The sequence below is a fragment of the Phoca vitulina genome, unplaced genomic scaffold (assembly GCF_004348235.1).
Source record: "Phoca vitulina isolate PV1807 unplaced genomic scaffold, GSC_HSeal_1.0 scaffold8, whole genome shotgun sequence".
Classification (NCBI taxonomy): domain Eukaryota; kingdom Metazoa; phylum Chordata; class Mammalia; order Carnivora; family Phocidae; genus Phoca; species Phoca vitulina.
Window position 1 is genome coordinate 31,509,999 of NW_022589711.1, and position 18,756 is coordinate 31,528,754.

Consider the following 18,756-nt stretch of genomic DNA (forward strand, 5'->3'; position numbering starts at 1 on the left):
CCGTTTCCTATTCAACATGATCAGAGATTTGGATGAAGACATAAAAAGCAGCTTTATCAAATGTGTCCATAACATAGATGGAAAGTAATGTAATTCAGAGTTCGAAAGGATAAACTTTATAAGGAAAAATGGAAAATCTCACATCTATGTACAAAAAATATAGAAGAGGAGAGACCAAGCTTCCCAGCATATTATGTGGGTAAAGATATCCAGGCTTTTCATTGACCACAACCCCAGTACAAGCCAGAAGTATGACCTTTTTTTTTTTTTTTTAAGATTTATTTTATTTTAAAGATCTTATTTACTTATTTGTCAGAGAGAGAGAGTGTGCACACAGATGGGGAGCGGCAGGCAGAGGGAGAAGCAGACTCCCCACTGAGCAGGGAGCCCGATGTGGGACTCGATCCCAGGGCCCCGGAATCATGACCTGAGCTGAAGGCAGCCACTTAACCAACTGAGCCACCCGGGCATCCCAAGATTTATTTAGTGAGAGAGATAGAGAGGGTGCGTGTGTGCATTCAGAGGGAGAGAGAGAAGCCAACTCCCTGCTGAGCACGGAGCCCGACTCAGGGCTCCATCTCAGAACCCTGAGCTCACGACCTGAGCCAAAACCAAGAGTCAAACACTTAACCTACTGCGCCACCCAGGAGCCCTGACCTATTTTTTTTTTAAATGGGAGGGAAGAGATTGATCTTTGGGCCCCATTAGAAGATAAATGTGTCTCTATAAGCTGGCAGATTGTCACTTCTCATCTAGAGGCTTACAGAAGACTAGGAACTTACTCTAAGAAAGATCCATGTTCCCCAGCCCTTGTGAAGCTTTTTATGTAAAGTTTTGTGCCTACACTTTCGCGTCACAGTGGAGCATATACTGTTGCCTGTTTCTCAGCCTTCGTTTGCTCATGTGGATTCAAGTCAAAGTGGGGCCTCGGGCAAGCACTGTGGTACTTGGTCCTGAATCCAGCTTATTTCAGTAAAGCCCGGTTCTCGCTTCGGGACCCCAGTACTGCATATAGATAAGAGGGGAGGGTTCCAACTTTTGAAAGGTCAGGAGGACTTTATGTGTGATGGGCAGTTAAGGGAACTGGGACATTATACCAGGAGAAGAGACTTACGGGAACATAACATCTGTCTTCCAAGATTTGGAAGTCTGTCACATGAGAGAAAGAGCGGATTACTTTATGTGACTTCAGAGAACAGCTAGTACTGACAGAATGATAGTTTTTTCCTTAAAATTTTAAAGATTTCAGAGAGAACTGCCCTCTAATATGGTCACTGTCTTACTGCAAAAAGTTGTATAATTAAGTCTTGGAAATATTGTAGTAAAATGAATTTCTGCATGGGGAAGGATGTTAAATTAAGTAACCTAGAATGACACCCGGCCCTGAGACTCTGATTTGTGTTTGTTTTGGTTTTTGGTTCGTGAGATTTATGATTCGTAGTTTTTGACTCAGAGCTATTTGTTTTATTTTTATAGTTTTACTTCCAGCAATATAATTGTTTTTCTTATAATTTAGGATTAACATACTCTATTTGTGTGGGGAAAGAAACTTTTAAGAGCCCGAAACAAGGAAGTAAAGCATGACTAGTGCCTGGTGTAATTACCTCCACAAGAAATATTATGCTATTTCCTGGAATATGTCCCCAGAGTGAATGTCTGCATTTGTTCCATTTCATTCCTAGCTGTGGAATCCTATCAGGGGTGATGAGGAGAATCATTTTGAAATATATTGAAGCAGAGAATGGAGTTTGCAAAGTATTATTAGGTTTGCTAAGATGAACCTATGCAAATACAAACTGTTGGCATCCACTATAAAAACCAGTGCCCGTATGGGACACAGCTCCTGGAATGACTTATTAAAGGTCACCAGAGTGATAGTGGCTGATAAAATTTACCTTGAGGATGCCTTTCAGGTCTTATTTCCAGAACTGGCATAGTCTCTGTCCCCGTGTGGGATAGTTATTCATGAAGGGCTAGGATAGTCGAGAAAGGAAAATAAAAATTATTTCAGAATTGATGCAAAAACAGCAAATTCTCCGATGAGAATAAAACATGCAGCGAAGATTAAATGTATCAGTGCTTCAGAATTAACGTAACATTTTTGCTTTGATCTTATGTCTGGTAAGGTTTACTAAAGGGAAGTTCTCCATTTTCATAATTATTTGCTGAGGTCTAAAAATTAACTTACATGATTTCCCAAAAAGGATAGCTCTGTCATGAATCCATACTATTTCAGATCTTCCCTGTGAATGATCTGAAGGCCTGGGTGCTCTTGCCATTGTTCATTTTTTAAAAAACTTGCGTGATCTGCCTCCCTTCCCCCTTCTCCACTTTCTTCTCAGACTTACCAATTATAATTCTCACAGAAAGATTTGAAATGTATTGAAAGTACTAAGGGGACAAATGAGGTAAAAGAGGATCTGATATTTAACTGAACGTCTTACTGTTTCAAAAATGAGTTATATGGATGTTAACATTTCTGATTAATTTGCCATTTGATAAACTGGTGATTTTTTAAAAAAAAGTATCAATTTCCTACTCTTGTGCTTGATTTGGGGGCTTAGAAAACCCAATACTCTTTTCCTTCTAAGTTGCTAATACAAAATAGGTAAAATGAACAGTGGCTAAGAACTTCTGTGCTGCCCTTGGCCTAATAATCTTCATCGTCAGCCTCATGATGAATCCTCAGACGTAGAGAGGGGAACTTATTGATCTTTGTAAATTCTTTTTTTTTGGTTACATAAATTAACCCATTTATTATAGGCTAGCGGTGTTTCACATGGTGGAGCGTCTGCTGCTGGTCTTTCAGTTCCTTCAGACTAATGATGGCTGATGCTACTTTGGCGGCGTTGGTTGTATAGGTCGAGGCACATCAACTACCAGGTTCATGCAAGAACCACAGTGCCAGATCTCCACCTCTCATCTTTTCATCTTGATTTTGCTGCAGAAAGAGCAAGTGTACTGAGCGTGCTGGCTTATTTCAATTTTCTTTACCATTTTCCTGAGGGAGGCAACAATAAGAGGTCCCATATTTACTGATCATTCCAACCTTCTTGGTGTATTTAACCATGTCCCCCACAAACTAAGTCTGACCGCAGAGGGTGATCTTTGTATCTTTAGGGTCCTGCATGGGGCTTGGCACTTGGGAGCCCTGCAGGGAATGTTTATGAATGAAAATCCAGGTATTGAAAATAAATTTTACAATAAGCTGCAATTTCCCCTTTCAGAAAATTGCTTTAGATTGAAGTTTTGAGGTACCTAGGAGCTGGATTAGGAAGATGGCAAGAGTTTTCTTTAAGGTCCTATGTGTGAAATTTGGGGAGTTTAAAAACATAACCAAATTGCTGCCAGATGTGTTTTGGTATTCAGAATTTTTCAGATTTTAGGAAAATGATACAGTATATGCATCTTACACTGTGCAGTTAATTCCCCCAGAGCATAATGCAAATGCATGAAGATTCTGATAGCAAAAGCATATGAATAGTCCCATTATGTGTGATGAATTAAGACGTTAAGCAATTTCACATTAGTTCTGGTCAGAATTTGCAGGCGAGTAAGTTCAGATCAAGTCTGCCATCCAGTGAGTCTTTAAAAAAACAAAAAAACAACCACCACCACTTAGTTTTAAGCACTTTTGCGATCCTCAGGTTATCTGTCAGCATCTGAGGCCTGTAACGTCTTTTTCATTAACCAAAACCTTCTGTAGTTATTTAATGAGTCATCTTCTCATTTCGAATTTCAACTGATAGGTAAAAAATGTTGCTGTTTTTCTCATTTCCCCAAGAAAAAAGAAAAGGCAAACATCTGAACAGCCTGGGGATCATTTGGTCAGTATTGCCATCAGTATATTGTCTCCTCTAGACCTCACAGAATCTTCTGAGACAACTATTCTTACCATCCTTTTTAGTTTACAAAGACAACGGAGGAGTGAGGGGTGAAATGTCTCATTCTAGACCATAAAGTAAGCATGTAGCAAAACTAAGACTCAAACTCCAGTCTTCCAACTCTGGAGTCCATCTTCCTTCTCCCAAATCGTGTTTTCACAGAAAAAGTTTCTGATGAAGCTGGAAAATGAGAATTCGGGTGTATTTTTGTCTAGAGTTTAATGAATATATCATAATGCCTAAAGCCTTGTATTAATTTGAGTCATTTACATTAGTTTGGCCTGATCATTGTCAAGTTTTTCTTGATTATTTTTTAAGAGGGATAGACTTTCAAAGTTTAAGCTAATTTCAAGTATAGAATAATAAGGCTATTTTTTGCTATTCTCCCATTTTTGTTTGAACTGTTTAGATGTGTCTGGCATCGGAGGGGGTTAAAATGGAGGACTCAAAGCTAATAAAGGCAAAAGAATCAGATGGTGGAAGAATTAAAGAATTGGAGAAGGGAAAGGAACAAAGAGAAATAAAAATGGAGAAAACAGATGAAGCCAGGCTACAGAAAGAAGCAGAATTTGAAAAATCAGCTAAGGAAAATGTCAGAGATTCTAAGGAGCTAAGAAATTTTGAGGAGCTGCGAATGGATGATATAATGGATATAAAAATGGAAGATCCCAAAGAAATTAAAAAGGAAGAACTAGAGGAAGATCAACAATGTAGTCACTTCCCTGATTTTTCTTATTCTGCCAGTAGCAAAATCATAATAAGCGATGTTCCCAGTAGAAAGGATCACATGTGCCATCCTCATGGAATTATGATCATTGAAGATCCCACAGCATTAAACAAACCAGAGAAGCTAAAAAAGAAAAAGAAGAAAAGCAAAATGGATCGACATGGAAATGATAAATCCACACCCAAGAAGACTTGCAAAAAGAGGCAGTCTTCAGAGTCAGACATCGAGAGTGTCATCTACACCATTGAAGCTGTTGCAAAGGGAGACTGGGGCATTGAGAAACTTGGAGAAAGCCCTCGCAAGAAGGTCCGCACATCCTCAAGTGGCAAGGGAAGCATTTTGGATGCCAAGCCACCAAAGAAAAAAGTGAAATCAAGAGAGAAGAAAATGTCAAAGGAGAAATCCTCAGACACCACCAAAGAGTCAAGACCTCCAGATTTCATTAGTATTTCTGCCAGCAAGAACATTTCTGGTGAGGTGCCAGAGGGTATAAAAGCAGAACCGTTGACCCCCACGGAGGAGGCATTACCACCCAGCCTGTCGGGACAGGCCAAGCCTGAGGAAAGTGACTGTCACAGAAAAATAGAGACTTGTGGCTCCCGGAAATCTGAGAGGTCTTGCAAAGGTGCTCTTTATAAAACCCTGGTGTCTGAAGGCATGCTCACCTCTCTGCGAGCTAATGTTGACAGAGGTAAGTGATTTCTGCAAAAATGAAAAGACTATGGAAACCTAGCAATTTTCTCCTTTAAACTCATTGAGAATAACCACCATAAAGAACAGTATAGTATCAAAACAGTATTTTACATTTGTACAGTTCTTTATGGCTTATAGATCATATACATCTCTCATTTTACCTACACCATTGAGGAGACTTTGTATTCTTTGTATGGGTAGTTCTCAGGATAATGTGTTCAAAATAATTCAAACCTTTTTTTTTTTTAACTGATATGTTAGGTACGGGCTGGCTTCTTGTTTTGAAGGATCAGCACTGTGTGGTTGGAGCTCTTAGTCTGGTTTTTAAAACTGATGGAAAGGATTCCCTGAATCAAGCAAATACATATGGCAGAATGTTGACCTATGGGCTCCAAAAGCAAGTAACTTATCTAGCCCTCTCCATTAGGTACTCAGAACTATAATTGAAGTGAAGGGCTCTTTAAAACACTAAACCAGTTCATGTGTATACCTTTATTTCACAGAGTGTTTTTTATAAATTCATCTGTTTTAAAATATAGCATCTGGCTATGGGAACTACCTCTTGCCAAGCTTAATTCCAACTCAGAGATGTGTGACTAATGGGTCTAACGAGGCCTGAATGAAGATCTTTGAGAGTACATAGTTCTCCAGGGATATCATTCCAATAAAGTCCTGGGGAAATTAAAATTAATAATGCCCACCAGCAAAGGGCTTCTACACCTTAGTCTGATTCCCTAATGGAAAAGCTGGTAGGAGTTAGTCTGTCTCTGGAGTCACACAGTACACACACTATCTGTTGCATTATGACAAGACAACTGATCTCAGAGGCTATACACTGTTTTGCATGTTGTATTATTGAAGGTGGTCCATCGTGAACCACTTAGAGGACTCTGAAATTGAAACGATTATAAGTAGCATCATGCAGATGATACCTGGGGGGTCAACAAATCACTTGCGAGGCAACCTCATCCCAGTGTACCAACTGCATTCTTTCTCTTAAATTTCCTTAGGGAAACGAAGCTCAGGAAAAGGAAACTCCTCTGACCATGAAGGGTGTTGGAATGAAGAAAGCTGGACGTTTAACCAGAGTGGGACCAGTGGGAGCAAGAAGTTCAAGAAGACAAAGCCAAAGGAAGATTCTCTCCTTGGGTAAGTGCCTGTGAACACATCAGCACACTGCATAGACCCCAAGTGTAAACCGAAATCACTAACTGCTTCTTCTTGAGTATTCATTCAGCACTTACTACAGTCTTCGTGAGCACAATAAGAGAACAGAAATCTAGTGTCAGATGTTCCTGCTGGCAACGTGGTTGTGTGAGTGACACTGTCATTCACATTTTAGGTCTAGTATAATGTATGTAGATTTTGGATGTAGGCCTGAGTGTGAATTGAGGCCCACCATGTATTAGTGGTGTGACATTATAAATCCTTTAATATTGCCAGGACACATTTTCCCATCTAAGGTTTACAATGGATATTCTATAAACATGTTTACATTTTGCCTGTTTACTTACTGTACATATTTTATTTAATATTTCTAAAGGTTATGTACATATGCTTATAAAATAAGACGACAGCTCAGAAATGTAAGGTAAATAAAATTATGTTTCTACCTCTAACCTTTTTGGTTTAAACCATGTTCTATTACTGTAAGATAAAAATGTTAGACTGACTATTCTGCTACAGAGAACATTCAGTAATTATTTATGTGTTGAAAAGCAGTATCAAGCAATAACATACATCAAGATAAAATCATTAAGGATTACTTCATTTTTAACGTTATTCCAAAGATTCTTAATACTAATCTTAATATAAAACATTTTGTTAGGAGATTCAGTACTTTATATTGGTGAGGGAAGCCTCTGCATATACAATAGCACTATTTTAAAAATCCTTCGAGATTTCTTATTAGCCCAATTTGAAAAGAATACATTGAATAGAAATAAGTACATTTTTATATTTTCCATATTTTTTCATGAGTGTGTTTAAAGGTATGCAAATTCCATGCATTGGGAGTATTGTATTTCGTTTATTCATAAATATTTGCATTTCTGTTAGTGGAATAATATTTTTTTTTTCCTCAGAAGTTACAGTGCTTTAAAATCTGGTTAATTCTAAGGCTCTAGGTCATCACAAAGTAGTAGGAGAGTGGAAATTATTTCTCATATTGTGAAATTCCTCAGGATTATTTATTTTAAGGTGATATTTTTATAACTTTTATGTATTTCCTTTCTAATATTTTAAATGTCCAGAGCAGTTCACATTAGTTTTGCCTACACTATGCTTAAACAATGACATAAAAATTCTTATATTCAGTATCGTCAAATGGTATTTTCAAATGCAGGATTTCCTAAAAAAAAAATGTGACCACTGAGTTCAGGACCAATGCTCTATATCTTCTGGAACTACCAGTGCCCTGTGGGTCTAGTCGCAGAGAGGAGCAGGTCTCACTGCAGACATTTGTGAAGTCCTGGGGGAATAAAGCAGGCATTAAGACTCTCCAGCCGAAAGGTTTCTGATGCTTCCATTAGAAAGGGTTTACACTGTGAGAGAGGTGTTTCCTCCAGTCTTCTTTGGCAACAAGAAAAGTGAAACAATCTTCTGAAAATCTGTGTCTGAAAAGAGATTGATGTGTGGGTTGTTTTTGTTTCAGTCATTTCTAAGGAAGGCACATGTATGTAACTGGGAGTGTGGTTTTTCTGCAGGCTCTAATCAACAGTAAACCTCTGGTCTTTGCTGTTCCCCGCCCCCCACCCCTTCATACAGGCCTGTCAGAATTAGACTATCTGGGTCTGCTTTGTTTAGAACACGCCAACATAGTGGATGAGCAGTGAGAAATGCCAGTTCCTATCAGTCTTCTCTGAGATTTCTAAATGAGCGTGTTAACCCCTTTATCACAGAAAATGCTATTTGTAGCCAAGAAAAATTCACTGAGTATTGGCAGTTCTAATCTCACAGTCCTCCGCAAGAAAAACATAGATCATTATTCTAGGTGAAAAAAGAAAAGGAGAAAAAAACCCCAAGGGATCTTACGAGTTTTAGCTCACATTTTCCTAATTCTCTTTGGTTTTTCAGATTATCTGAGAAATTCACAAATTATAGATCCCTTCTGATAGTATCTGGTTACTGTCTGATTTTCCATTGGTATAAACGTCTTTGAACTGGGTGGAAAAGGATTTTGTTAATGCCGGAGCGTCACCCGCAGCTACCATCCTCCCTGCTTTGATAGAACTGGCCCTTTTCCATTGACCATTCTGATGGTCTTCAGACTATCTTGTCTCTGCTGCCCAACTCTTGTATATTCCTCCAAACAGAACAGTTTTAGGTGGATGCACCTCAAGTACAACCCCTACGTAGCAGCTCAACACATGAGCCATTAGCTTCTTGTACGTTAACTCAAGGCTGCTCTCTTCCCAGAATGCCTTCCATTTTGCATCCAGGACGCACAGCCGTTCCGCTGTAGCTTCTCCCATCTGTTTGGGTTTCATCTTCGTTAATAAGTCTCAGCAAGGAGCCAGCAGGCATGCTGCCATGGCTGGGTGGGGGCCTTAGAGACAGTCAGAAGCAGCCCAAGGATTTCCCAGCTTTGCTGGTGCCATTTCTGAAGTCATCCGTGGTTTGTGTTAAAGCACATCTGTCTCTCCACCAGCATGTTCATTGAAAACTGGCTTTCCTTGTCATTGAGTGCTTTATCATCATCCTGGTCAACTCTCTGGAATTTTTCTGATATTCAGAGTTTTTGTTTGTGTTTTCTTTGTGTGTTGGATGTGTTTTAATCAAGTACTAGTCAATAAATATTTTCTCTTTTTTTTAAAAGATTTTATTTATTTATTTGACAGAGAGATAGCCAGAGCGGGAACACAAGCAGGAGGAGTGGGAGAGGGGGAAACGGGCTTCCTGCAGAGCAGGGAGCCCAATGCGGGACTTGATCCCAGGACCCTGGGATCATGACCTGAGCCAAAGGCAGACGCTTAACGACTGAGCCACCCAGGCGCCCCTCAATAAATATTTTCTTAAAAGAAGAAGTACCAATCTATACCCTATTGCCAATAAGCTTGCCAATATAGATAATATATACGAATCTTTAGAATGAGAAACTTGTCTGGATGGAATATGCATTGTATTGAATTTAATGAAAAATGTCCGTGCCAATGGAGATAACTTCAAAAATATTCTTATATTTTAAATAATGTTTCTGCTTTTCTAAGGCAATAAGATAACCTTTCATGGGAATTGACTGAGAAAGCTGTGCTGATAAATCTTCTCAAGCATTTCTGAACAGATGTTTTTGTCCTTTCACAGAATTTATGAACAGTGCCCTAATTCTCGGGGACCCTGTTTTCAAGTGGAATATCTTAAAATCTATCTTGTATCATTTTCTGTTTAAATATTTATGTCATGTGCTGATCGATGCCATCCCCCTTCTCTTATTAGCTCAGCAAAGCTGGATGAAGAATTTGAAAAAAAATTCAACAGCCTCCCTCAATATAGTCCTGTTACATTTGACCGGAAATGCGTACCTGTCCCAAGGAAAAAGAAGAAGACTGGAAACATGTCCTCAGAACCGACTAAAACCAGCAAAGGTTAGATGTGTGCTGTGCCTCCTGCCGAGAGGCCGGTATCTCACTGCTCTTCGGTGCTTCTGCAACTCCCTCTAGATACGTAATTGGATTTAGACTGAGGCAGTGAGGCAGTAACCAGTTGGAATTTTAGCTTGCTTTCCAGAATTATTAGTATGGTTCCTGCCTCACTTCTCGCTCCCTCCTTTCCCTCCTAGTCCTCCTCAGCCTCTGTTCTCTGCCATCTCAGCGTGCACATTGGCCCTGAAAGGTGTAGCTAAGTGTTACACGTGGTCTTCGACTTCCTGCTCTCCAGAGGTCTGACTTGGAGATGTGGCGCTTTTCTTGAGCAGAAACTGCTGGCCAAGCCTAATTCCTCTGTTCACTGCGTCTGACAGGTTCGACTCTGGGACTCTGAAATCCTTCTATGTGCCTAATCAGAGAACTCCATTCTTTACCAGCAGTCTGAACCAAATGAAAATAAAGCCAAATGCAAATAATCCTCTAGCAATACATTGAAAGTGGTTTTGTTAAGTTTAGAAAAATACTATTTGAGCATGTTCATTTTGAAGAATATCAGATTCTTCCCTGTGGGTATCAGGGAAGCTTTCAAAATTATCTGCATGACTTGGGTGGGTATCAGCATTCATCAAGGGCAACACTGTAGTTCAGAGGGGGGTTTTGAAGAGTGTGAGACCACCATTATATTGTCGGGTGGGGGCTTGGGTTCTAAGCATCAGAGCCTGCTCAGGACATTCAAGCACAATAAAGGATTGTCCTCCCCAAAATGACGGCACTGCTCTTATGGAGAACTTGTCTTCTGCTTTTACTTAGGTCTCAAGATTGGTGGGGAAATGTACCTCTAGTTTTCCATACAGATGTGAAAGACTTCATTCTCTTAGTCTCCTTTAAGGACAGTGAATGGAGAGATGAAGAACTTGTGTGTCCGAGTTTCTGTTGCTTGCAGGATTTGATGGAAGAGTTTTTTTAATTACCCTGCAAAAGTGGCTGCCTGTTACCTGTTACCAAATCAGACCCTTTTTTGGTGTATTTTAGATAGATGGATAGGTGGATAGATATAATATGATACATATCTTTGCATAAATCTTGCTAAATTCTAGCATTCATAGATAATGATCAGAGATAAATATTAATGAGCAGACACAATTTTATGGATTTAGAGGGACTATATAAGGTCTAGGAAAAATTATGGTTTCTTTGAAGAAAGTTAAACTTTTCTCCCTCGAGACCAAAAACCTCCTTTGCACACTGGAGTTGACACAACTGAGGAGGGTCGCTTTGAGATCTGTATCTCAAGATAGATCTGTGTAGCTGAAGAAAATTCCCCCTTCCTGATTAAAGGCGGAGAGGAACGTAAAAGTGATTTCAGAATTAGCTTGGTTTTCCTCTGTGTTCAATAAAAACAAGTCTAGTGAATAAAGAACTAAAAAAGAAATGTTGCATCACCAAGTTTGCTCATCTGGGAAAATAAAATAGGGTTGTATCGAGATCTTCCAAGATAAGTAGGAAAGAAATAAAGTAGCCTTGCTGACAGGTAGGTAGCTGAGCACTGTAATGGATTACCAAATGAAATGACAGTCTTTGTGCCCTGGAGACATCTAGGAATACGCAAAGTAGTCCGTGAGCCCAAAGATGCCCAGCTACCTTGAGCTCCCATAATTCTTGGATTTAAAGTTGCTGATAAATACCTGACAAGCCAATAAAATGGAACTTAATTGATTGATGTGCAGGATGTATTCTCTTCCTCCACTCCCAGTAGTTTGAGACATTCATTTTCGAGCCCTGAAGTTGGCCAAATTATCTATCAGAGAATGTAACAATAGATTTATTTTTGTAAAGCTATAAAACCCTGAGTTAGGATCTATTTTCATGAGACCTTCTCTTGGGTCTTAGTTATCTGTTATATATTTTTCCTCTCCCAGCTGAGATTAACAGTATTTCTTTTGATGTGAAATAGCTTTTTGGAGTTTTGGATTATACCTCATACAGTATCCTCTTAACTCTTCTGTTATGCCTCTCAAGCCACTGAGCCACTGGGTCCTTACAGCCTATCAGTAATTACGTAGGTAGGAGTCTTTCAAGACTAGATTTTGCACTGCATTCTGACTGATGGAGCAAAATGCAGTTAAAATAAAGTAGAAACTAAATAATACATTCTCTTTTTAGCAAACTAAAGAAATAGTATTTGTAACTAATTGTAATTTGGCATTAGCAGCACCAGTGTACTATCCTACAAGTTATTAATGAAATTATCATACCAGCTGTGCTGTAATTGCCTGATCCTCAGAGGATAGAGAAGATTGTTTTCTTAGACTCTAGACTCTTTACACCTTTGCATAATGAATTGTTCAAAGCAAAAACTGTGTATAAGATCATTAGTTTATTAACAAAAGAGCATGTGTCCATAGGAAACCTCATTTCTCCTCCAGAAATTTGGTATTTTGTCTATAGTTTCTCCTGTGTTTATCATTCAACAATTACTATATTTTTCCCTGCCTTATACTGTGGACTTTTTTTAGCTACTCCAGGTTATATAAAATGTATAGAGTTTTTCTGTAATGCTGTCTAGAGGAAATGGTTTTGTATGCATTTATATAGTTCTAGATCTCAACAACATAGTATCTGCTGGGCTTTACACTTCTGCTTTCCCAGTGGCCTCCTTATTTATATCTCTGTTTCCAAGGAGTCTCTTCCTCTTGTCCAGTGTCCCCTCCACTCTCTCTGCCCTGTCCCTCATGTCTGTATAATGGGTCTTGTCAGAAACTCTACAACAAAAATGGATGAAAATAACTAAATGCCACCCTCCTCTGACTGGGCTCAAGCTACATTATAGGAGGCAGAGCTCGATGACTTAAGAAAACAATTTCCTTTGCTTCTAAGAACAAATTACCTAGTAAATTGTAATCCATCTAACTTCTGGTGCCGTTCAGCCGAGGCAGCCCATGCCTGCATGTTTTCTGGTTTATCTCTCATAGTTACTTGTATATATTCAAATGAAGACTTTAAATTATAAGTCTAAATCTAATTGTAACTTAAAAGATAGGTTTTGACACATTATTTTAAGTATATTGTTAATGTATGAAGCACTTTTTACAAAAGTATCAGAAGTCAGAGTGCTCTACAGAATAGTAATTTTCAGACAAAGTAGGGTCATGGAGAAAAAGTTAATTGAGTTCAACTTAGAGTGTTTAAATTAGGTCCCAGCTTGACCCTTGACTTCACTTCTCCTTCTGTATCTCTTCAGTCTTCTCACATTGTTCCTTAGCCTGTTATCAAACATGCTGGTGGTCCTCATTTTTCTTCCAATCCATGCTTATATTTTAAGATTGGAATTCCCAATGATTAAGGATTTGAGATTTTAAAAAATCGCAATGGTAATAAAAGAAGCAGATTTACAAAATTAAAGGCTGAGGACAGAATCCCGTTTGGGATTCAGCCAAACTGAGGATACTTTCAGTGTTAGAGGACCAAGAGCTAATGTCAGCCTGACTAGCCCTTCATATCAGGGAGTTATAGCTTCCAGTTTAGGCAGAACTCTGTATTTTGCCCTGTTAACTGTTTGAGCATCTTCATCGCCACCAAATATTTTCAGGAACATGGTGACAGCACATTTGCAGATATAAAAGGTATACTACCTGATGTCATACTGAATCCCTTAACAAGGCATTCATGTACAGTAGTTCCTGCCCCTCAGGGAATCTGAACTTGATTGTGGCTGGTTTACTCAGGCTTCAGGTCAGCAGATCCACATGCCCAGCAGCTGGGAGCACTTTGCTATAAATTATCACAAAGGAACTTATTGTTTCATTGGTTATTTATTATTTATGTATCTATTACAAAAATGACAGCCTAGTTTTAGAATAAAACTTCTGCTCTTTTTATAGCTTAGAAACATGAAACCGTAGAACCTGGTCCTACGCCACCACTATTCGCGTGACGCATAACCTTTGTTCCCTGCAACAGTTCTATAGAACAAGGTTCACTTAATTCATCTTACCTGCGGATCTTGAGAAATGATCACCCCGGGCTAATACTGAAGTGGCGTCTGTATCACGATAGCTCCTTACCCCCAAAATGTCCATTTTTTAGCAAACCATGAATAACATTAATGTTTTGGAAAGGTTATTGTTAATGTCTCTGTGGTAGCCCTCTTACCTTCTCACATTGGGGTTTTCCATTTTCTCCCCAGCTGTGAAGTTAGGTGCAAAGGAGACAGATATCATCACCATACAGGCTATCCTCCCCAAAAGTAGAGCCACTCCTCAGCTAGTTTCCATGCCAGCAACATGTGATTTTTGTCTTAAGGAATTAGAAGCTAACTCAAACACTCTTTTAAGAAATTTGGTAGGGAGATTAAGAAAGAGATGGGATCAGAACATGACCTAGTAGTTTAGTGAAAGACTTGCAGTTTTTTTTTAAGGTAATCTCTACCCGCAACATGGGGCTGGAACTCAATGACCCCAAGACCAGGAGTTGCGAGCTCTACCGACTGAACCCGCCAGGCGCCCTCCATTGCATTTTTTTGCTTTCTGAACCATTCTTTCTAAAATTCTTCCGCTTTTCACTTCCTACCTTCTTTTCCCTCCATGTATGTTTCTGAGTTAATATAATTAAGGAAAAAATGGTAGCGAATTTCCTTGTATGTGCTGTTTATTACAGATTTTGATTTTATTTTCTTTTAGACAAAATATCACACATGTACCATAGTGGTGAACAGAAGTCAAATTGTTCATTTCTTGACTCTGAAATTGCTGCTTCTCAGTGACTGCAATTATATCTGGTCTATTACTCCTTCAAGTTTGTCACTTTCTTCTTTATCTGAAGTTTTGTTTTATAGCTATAGTTTGGGGGATGTCTAGGAGCAAGGAGGTTTAAAAATAAAAGTTTTCAGAAGCTCCTCTATGTACTAAATCACTCTGGATGTTCTTTTCTCATGTTAAAATTGACAACCTCTATCTTTAGCTTTGTCCTTAAATTGTACTTTTCAGATTTTGCTGAGTGTGTTTGGGTCTGAAAATATGTATCCTTTGCTTCTTTCCTAACCCATCTCATCCATCCTTATGGTCCTAAGAGGTCTCAGAATTGTTTTTCTGCATTCTTCCACTTCTCTTTTCCATGACTGCCTGTGTCTCATTCAGGTGCTCCAGCCCTGAGTTTCCCCAGTTGTCTAAAATACGTAGGAGGCAGTGATTGTAAATGGATGATAGAGAATACCTGTGATAGTAATGTAGTACGTACACACAATATATATTTTTTGTATTTGTTAAATTTATTTTCTTTCCCTTGTTGCTCACTTCCCCTCCCCCCCCCCAAAAAAAGTCAACAAGGCATTTTCTATTTCTATTTCAAACCACCACCAGCTAATCCAGAAGTATTTGCTTTTGGTTATTTAAAAGGATGGCTTGGTGTAGTCATCAAAAAACACTTGTACAACCTTCTGTTATCAGTAATAATAGCTACAGATGTCATTTCTTGGGCTGTTACTTTGTGCCAACCAGTGGTTTAAGAACTTTGTTCATGCAGCAAATACTGTTGAGAACCAATCATCTGCTAAACACCATTCCAGCATGTAGAATATATCTGTGAATGAAAACAAAGAACCCTGCTGCCATGGTGGTTACATTATGGCAGGGGTACCAGCCTAAACAGTAAGCAAAGCATATAATGTGTTAGAAGGTGAGAAGTGCTATGGAAGAAAGAATAGGTGTGACAGAACAACTAGGCCAAAGATCAACAAGGAAAGAGAAGACTTGAACACTCTGCATTAACTAGACCTAAGAGACATACATGTATACTTCATCTTATTGCCCTTAACAGATACAGTGTTGTTTACCCATTGAAGGTCTGTCCCAATACTGTGTCAAGCAAGTCTATCAGCATCCCAACATTTACTCACTTGGTGTCTCTGTGTCATACTTTGGTGATCTGTGAACAATGATTACAGCTCAGTTAATGGTTAGCATTTTTTAAAGATTTTATTTTTATTATTTAGAGAGAGAGAGAGCAGGGGAGGGGCAGAGGGAGAGTGAGAATCTTAAGCAGATTTCCGTGCTGAGTGTGGAACCCGATTCAGGGCTCGATCCTGAGATCATGGCCTGAGCCAAAATTAAGAGTTGGATGCTTAACCAACTGAGCCACCCGGGTGTCCCATGGTTAGCCTTTTTAGCAATAAAGTCTCTTTTCATTAAAGTATATACATTTTTTGTAGACCTAATGCTATTGAACAGTTAATAGACTATAGTATAGTGTAACCATAATTTTTATATGCACTAGGAAACCAGAACATTCATTTGATTCACTTTATTGCAATGTTTGCTTTATTGCGACGGTCTGGAACCAAACCTGCAGTATCTCGAAGCTTTGCCTATATATAGAATACTCCACCCATCAGTAGTAGACTATACATTCTTCTCAAGTGCACATTGGAACAGTCTCTAGAATGCACTATACACTAGGCCATGAAACAAACCAATACATTTAAAAGGATTGAAGTAATTCCAATTATGTTGTCTGATTACAGTGGAATGAAATTAAAAATCAACAACACGAAAATGTTTGGGAAACTCACAAATATGTGGAGATTAGGCAATACACTCTAAATAGCCAATAAGTCACTTTGGCAGCACATATACTCAATAACCAATAAATCAAAGAAGAAAAATAAAAAGAAGAAATTAATAAGGAAATCAGAAAATACTTTGAGATGAATAAAAATGAAAATACAACATGCCAAAATTTATGGGATACAACTAAGACAGTGCTTAGAGCACAGTTTATAGCTATAAATGTTTATGTCAAGAAAGAAAAAAGATCTCAAATCAATAATCTGACCTATCTTGAAACACTGTAAGAAAAAGAGCAAATGAAACCTAAAGGAAGTAGAAGAAAGGAAATGATAAAGATTAAAGAAGAAATTAATAAAATTAAATAAAGAATAGAAAATCATTAAAGAGTCAATGAAACCAAAAGCTGGTTCTTTGAAAAGAGCAACAAATTAGAAAAATGTTTAGCTAGACTGATCAATTAAGAAGGAGAAGACTAAAGTTATTATAATAAAAAATCTAATAGGGGACATTACTGCTGACCTTACAGAAATGGAACAGATTAGATAGGAATACTATGAACAGTTACATATCAATAAATTAGATAACCTGTGTGAAATGGACAATTCCTTGAAAGCACAAACTACCAAAACTGATAATAAGAAATAGTCTGAATAGAACAATAACTACTAAAGAGATTGAATTTAGTAATCACAAAAGTACCAAAGGAAAAAAAAAAAAAACCCAGGCCCAGGCTTCACTGCTGAATTCTACCAAACATTTAAAGAAGAATTAATATCAGTTTTTCACAAACTCATTCAAAAATTAGAAGAGGGAATATTTCCTAATTCATTCTGTGAGGCCAATTATGACCCGAATGTCAAAACTAGACAAAGGTATCACAAGAAAAACTACAGATCATAGCTCTTACAAACAGGGACATAAAATTCCTTAACAAAATAGTAGCAAACCAAATCCAGCAACATATAATAAGAATTATATACCATTACCAATTATATACCAAGTGGGATTTTATTCCCAGAATGCAAGGTTGGTTTAACATCCAAAGATCAATGTAGTATACTATATCAATAAAACAACAGAAAACCTGTGTGATCATCTTAATAGATGTAGAAAAAAAACATTTGACAAAATCCAACATATTTTATGAGAATAGTTAACAAACTCAGAGTGGAAGGAAACTTCCTCAACCTGATAAAGAGCATCTACAAAAATCCCAGAACATTCCTATTTAATAGTGACAATGTTTCCCCCTAAGGTAGGGAACAAGATAAGGATGTCCACTCTCAGCACTTCTGTTCAGCATTGTGCTTGAGGTTCTAGCCAGGGCAATTAGGCAAGAAAAAGAAACAAAAGACATGTATATTGTGGAAAGGAAGAAGTAAAACTATTCCTATTCATAGATGACGTGATATTTTATATAGAAAACCTAAGGTGTCCCCAGAAAACTACTATAGCTAATAAATTAATGAGTTCAACAGGTTTGAAGGATACAAAAATCAGTTGTAATGCAGAGAAAGGGGAACCCACTTGCACTGTTGGTGGGAGTGCAAACTGATGCAGCCACTCTGAAGAACAGTATGGTGGTTCCTCAAAAAGCTAAAAACAGAACTACCCTATGATCCAGCAATTGCACTACTAGCTATTTACCCAAAGGATAAAAAAAAAATTGCACATTCAAAGGAATACATGCACCCCAATGTTAATAGCAGCATTATCAACAATAGCCAAACTATGGAAAGAGCCCAGATGCCCATCAACTGATGAATGGATAAAGAAGATACGGGGTGTGTGTGTGTGTACTGGAATGCTACTCAACCATGAGAAAGAATGAAATCTTGCTATTTGCAACGACGTGGATGGAGCTAGAGTGTATTATGCTATGTGAAATAAGTCAGTCAGAGAAAGACAAATACCATATGATTCCACTCATATGTGGAATTTAAGAAACTAAATGAATGAACATTCAGGACTGGGGGGAAAAAAGATGGAAACAAATCATGAGAGGCTCTTAACTATAGAGAACAAACAGGGTGGTTGGAGGGATGGGCGGATGAGATAGATGAATGATGGGTATTAAGGAGGGCACTTGTTATGATTAGCACTGGGTTATATGTAAATGATGAACCACTGAACTCTACTCCTGAAACCAATATTGAACAGTATGTCGACTAACTAGAATTTAAATTAAAAAAAAAAAAAATCAGTTGTATTTTGTACAGTTTCAATGAACAATCTGAAAATGAAGTTAGGAAAACAATTCCATTCATAGTAACATCAAAAAGAATAAAGTACATAGGAATAAATTT

The 18,756-nt window shown here is 38.2% G+C and overlaps 1 protein-coding gene across 15 annotated transcripts in view; it reads left to right on the forward strand.

The window, feature by feature from the left end:
• The window catches only part of BBX (BBX high mobility group box domain containing), a 268,690-nt gene that overhangs the window by 225,765 nt on the left and 24,169 nt on the right, over positions 1-18,756 (forward strand). For all 15 annotated transcript variants that reach the window (XM_032406469.1, XM_032406474.1, XM_032406468.1 and 12 more), the window contains 3 exons: positions 4,294-5,302; positions 6,315-6,453; positions 9,739-9,887. In XM_032406469.1, the coding sequence (XP_032262360.1) occupies positions 4,294-5,302; positions 6,315-6,453; positions 9,739-9,887 (1,297 nt within the window). The remainder of the gene's footprint in view (positions 1-4,293; positions 5,303-6,314; positions 6,454-9,738; positions 9,888-18,756) is intronic.